General features: G+C 38.7%; 1 protein-coding gene across 2 annotated transcripts in view; it reads left to right on the top strand.

Annotated features, from left to right (window-relative positions):
- The window catches only part of tars3 (threonyl-tRNA synthetase 3), a 13,431-nt gene that overhangs the window by 1,794 nt on the left and 9,724 nt on the right, over positions 1-1,913 (top strand). For both annotated transcript variants that reach the window (XM_032514987.1, XM_032514976.1), the window contains exons 4-6: positions 992-1,115; positions 1,294-1,418; positions 1,732-1,849. In XM_032514987.1, the coding sequence (XP_032370878.1) occupies positions 992-1,115; positions 1,294-1,418; positions 1,732-1,849 (367 nt within the window). The remainder of the gene's footprint in view (positions 1-991; positions 1,116-1,293; positions 1,419-1,731; positions 1,850-1,913) is intronic.

Below are 1,913 nucleotides of genomic sequence, written 5' to 3'. Positions count from 1 at the left end.
GGGAGACACTTTGTTTCTCTCACTATAGCTAAGTTTCCATCCACTTATCAATCAAATTATCTGAAGTTTGGTAAAAAAAAACTTGTGACTAAAGCTGGTGAAAGTGTTTCCATCCAACTGCTTTAAAGCAAATAAAGACCTGTGCGTAATGACGTCACATGCTGTTTTGCCATCAAATTGGCATATCAAATTGATTTTAGACATTTTAAGATGTTTCCACATTCAAGCAAACTTTTGCAAACAAAGTTTTTTGAGACAAAATGGATTGCGTCGTCTACCAACAAATAATCAATAATATAGTTGTAATAGTCCTTATATGCCAGCTGATAGCAACATATCAAGCTATAATGAGAAAACAACAATGCTATCAACACATCGCTATGATGATGCAGATGCAACTTTCCTTATATTTTCCCTCTAGCACTGAGACAACTTTTTTTTTTTTTTTAAGACATGTATTGCTGTTTGAGCGCCTTCCATTTACTCCGGATGACGTCCTACAGCTTGTCCTACCTTTTGTTGGCCATTTCCTTTGCGAGTTCCTGATAAACTAAATTCAGAAAATCACTCATCTCCTTGTCCGTCTACTTACATCTGTCTTTGTTGACACCCGCTATGTGTGCAAACAAAGCGGAAATACTGGGCGGGAATGAATTCAAACTTCTTCTTTGTTTTGTGGCGTGTTGCAACCAGACGCCTGCTCGACGCATACACCAACGCACAAGTCTAAACATCAGGCCACTTACATAAAATACGGGGAAAGCTCTGCGTGGCGCCTACGCAGAAGCATGAAACGGCCTTTAGAGGGAGAATTTACTCTCTGTTTTCAACTTATATTTTAATATTTTTTTTATGTAAATGTGTCTTATTGTTATCGGTTGTCCTTTTCATTCAGTCAACGATGGAAATAACTCAGATTTTGATAAGAAAAAATTGGACACTTTCAAAATTTGCCATTTCTGAGGCAATTATCTTGCACTTGATCTTGCAGCCAGGGCCTGGCTGACAACGCTGTGATTTCTCGGGTGAATGGGGAGCTTTGGGACCTGGACAGACCACTCGAGCAGGACTGCTCTCTTGAGATCTTACGTTTTGACAATGAGGATGCTCAGGCTGTGAGTACATCAAACTTTTAAGTTGATTATTGAAAACACATGACTAACCTCAGGTGTATTTAGTTGTACACCTATATCTGTGATCTGCAAATCTTTTGATTTACTATATGCATTGAATTAATTGCTCTTTTTTGTCAAGAATTAATATATAAATATACATCATCTCCTTGTGTCCTAGGTGTATTGGCACTCCAGTGCCCACATTTTGGGCGAGGCAATGGAGCACTTTTATGGAGGATGTTTGTGTTATGGACCCCCCATTGAGAATGGTTTCTATTATGACATGTTCCTGGATGGACAGAAGTAAGCAGTGTTTTCTCTGTTCTGGCCAAATGTTCTTATCCATGTTATTTCACCTGGAATATTTATATTATTTAAACATGGATTATAGTCTTTAAAAAAAAAGTTGATACATTCCAGTCTTTATCATCGATTCCCCTGCTTTTCAAATCAGTTTATGGTTTTGCTTTGTTTGGCCAAAAGAAGGTGCTTACTGCAGAAAAGAGACTGTCTTTTTCTTTAAAAATAGTTGAAACAAGCAATCATTCGATAGTCAACAACTATTGGGTAACTACAGACACGTCAGAACAGCATTGACCATGTTTGCTGTTTCCAGGGGAGTGTCCAGCACTGAATTTGGGGATCTGGAGACTTTGTGTAAGGCTGTGGTGAAGGAAAAACAGCCGTTTGAGAGGCTTGAGATCAGCAAGGAGACTCTGTTGAAGATGTTTAAGGTGAGAGGGAGAGAACACTGCCTTCTGCTGAGATGCTCTGTGTGAATTATGATTTAATTACGGC

This window comes from Etheostoma spectabile, chromosome 1 (assembly GCF_008692095.1).
Source record: "Etheostoma spectabile isolate EspeVRDwgs_2016 chromosome 1, UIUC_Espe_1.0, whole genome shotgun sequence".
NCBI lineage: Eukaryota > Metazoa > Chordata > Actinopteri > Perciformes > Percidae > Etheostoma > Etheostoma spectabile.
Note: the sequence above shows the minus strand (reverse complement) of the source record. Positions and strands in the feature narration are given on the sequence as shown.